The 2,164-nt window shown below is 40.1% G+C and overlaps 1 protein-coding gene across 1 annotated transcript; it reads left to right on the plus strand.

Moving 5' to 3' along the window:
* The first annotated feature begins 239 nt into the window (after positions 1-239).
* LOC133188789 (filaggrin-2-like) lies at positions 240-1,712 on the plus strand. Its single transcript, XM_061324273.1, has 2 exons — positions 240-1,147; positions 1,516-1,712. The coding sequence occupies exon 1, from the start codon at positions 255-257 to the stop codon at positions 1,137-1,139; it is 885 nt and encodes a 294-aa protein (XP_061180257.1). The 5' UTR covers positions 240-254; the 3' UTR covers positions 1,140-1,147; positions 1,516-1,712.
* Positions 1,713-2,164: the final 452 nt, after the last annotated feature.

Here is a 2,164-nt window from a genome sequence, read left to right on the forward strand (position 1 = left end):
ACAACACCTTTGCTAGTCTAACCAACCACAGTAATTTGCATTGGTGTTGGACTTTGAGCATTAGTATTTGCAAGTCTACCCAGAAGGAAAATATCTGCCGACGAAAGAGGGATCTCTATCTATTGGCTGGTAGAGCTGAATACCCGTCAGAAAGAAAGTCAGTCATCCCGAGTAATTAGGTGCAAGTTGTCGTGACATCGTATATAAGAAGGTTGCAATAAACATTTCTGCATATTCTTAAATAAACGGCTGACATGTTACGTAGCACTTTGTACATCACATTTTTAGCTGGATTCTTAACCATCATACATGGTCAAAGAACGTCACTGAATGGCGCTCCAGAGCTTCCTTCAACTTTGAATCTTGATTTCCCTCCGCCAGTTCCAAATGCACCAGACCTTCAAAGAGCAGGTATCTATGATAACAACAGTGGCAGGAGATTAAATGGCCGTCTTTCCGGCGCTCTTGCAAATCAGAACATGATCATGGATACCTCTGGTGGCCTTGGAACATCTTTTAACGACGTGAACCAGAACACTGCTTTTGGTCAGCAAACCGGACTAGGTATGGATTCCGGATTTAGCCAGAGCACTGGAGCAAATATGGGACTCTCTTCTATGGGATCAATGGGCATAAACTCTGACTTAGGAACACCCTCGGGATCAATGATGTTCGGCGAGCATCCCACTGCTCTGGATTCCATGGGCGTCAACTCTGGCTTCGGAGATGTCTCCAGTACGGGTCTGGGACAAACCGGCTTCGGACTTGGTGGATCAGCAGGCGGACAAGGTTCCCTCGGAGACGTCACTTACACTAATTTTGGAGATTCAGATCTAGACCTTCCCTCCAATGCTGGATTGACGCTCGGCCAAGGCACCATGTCCACGCGAAGACGGGGTCAACCTGCTTACAACGCTTACATGCCAGGCCTAGTCCCTGGAGCCCGTGGCGAAATGAGAAGAAACCTCAGTGGACGACGCCGTGTACCACTGCCAATTATAAGACCACCACCCATAATTCTTCTCCCTCCTAAACGTAACATGTTCTCGCTGTTTAATCGTCGTCCTAGAGTCATTACAGTCCCCCTTGTTCCAGTAGGTCAACCAGTACCTGTTCCAATTGCTCCAAGACCATTTTAGACATCATGGTATGTTTTCATGTATTTAAAGGTCCGAGTAGCAATATACTGAAGTACACTTTAAAAAGGCAAAACCTGATGCCTTTCCGTCGGTCCTCAAGTTAAATATAAAGATACGAAAAATTCTAAACTTATATCAAACCATCCTAAAGCTAAAGGTCTGCCACTAATAAAGGCACAAATTGGCTCTGAATTATCACGAGTATGAACATGGGGGTTGTAAATCATCGCAGGACTTAAAAAAAAAGAATGATGATACAATGTAGCTACATAATAAACCCCTTTTATCAACTTCAAACATTATTTTGTTACATAGAAGTGTAACTCTTTGCAATATTAAATTTAGTTGACCATATTTTACCTTTTTTTAATTTCAGCGTTTTGGGAGTACTACTAGGATGACGTCATGGAAATCAGTCTGTTGTGCCCAATGTCAGCATTAAACTTCAGTGTAAAAAAAAAAAGCTTTTATCGTGTGGCTATTTTGTCCAGCGGTACTCAACCTTAGATGATTTTATATGCGTTTTTTTTACTTTTTTATTTTGTTGAAAAATAAAGGTGATGAATTAAGGAAGCTTTGTTGACATAGTTTCCAACTTTTACACCCCAAGGTGTCTATGAGACCCTTACACCTCGTAGGAATTTTATCATAACTTGAGTTCACCTACCAAAAAGTACTTATATGGTTCCCTAAAAAGTTTGAGTGCATTAACTTTAAGTTCTTGTTGATGAGGATGAAGCTTTTACAACAAAACAATTGTTCTTTATGGTAAAAATTGTAGAAAATTCATGGCTGTCAAATAGCCCTCTATAATTAAATATGGTGTTGATTTGCAGTGTTGCGTTGGATATAACAGACCCTGTTTACCTGTTAAATGTAAATCAATTAAGGAACAATAGATTTCCTAAAATTCAAAATCTATTAAAATTCATCCTGTTCAAAAAGGTTTTCATATGAATGGCATAATAGTAATTAAATCTGTCCATGCTGGAAACCCAAATTATATCAATAAACATTATTCCTGG

Source organism: Saccostrea echinata, unplaced genomic scaffold (genome assembly GCF_033153115.1).
Source record: "Saccostrea echinata isolate AGI-Se365-2 ecotype Australia unplaced genomic scaffold, CSIRO_AGI_Sech_v1 ptg000016l, whole genome shotgun sequence".
Classification (NCBI taxonomy): Eukaryota; Metazoa; Mollusca; class Bivalvia; order Ostreida; family Ostreidae; genus Saccostrea; species Saccostrea echinata.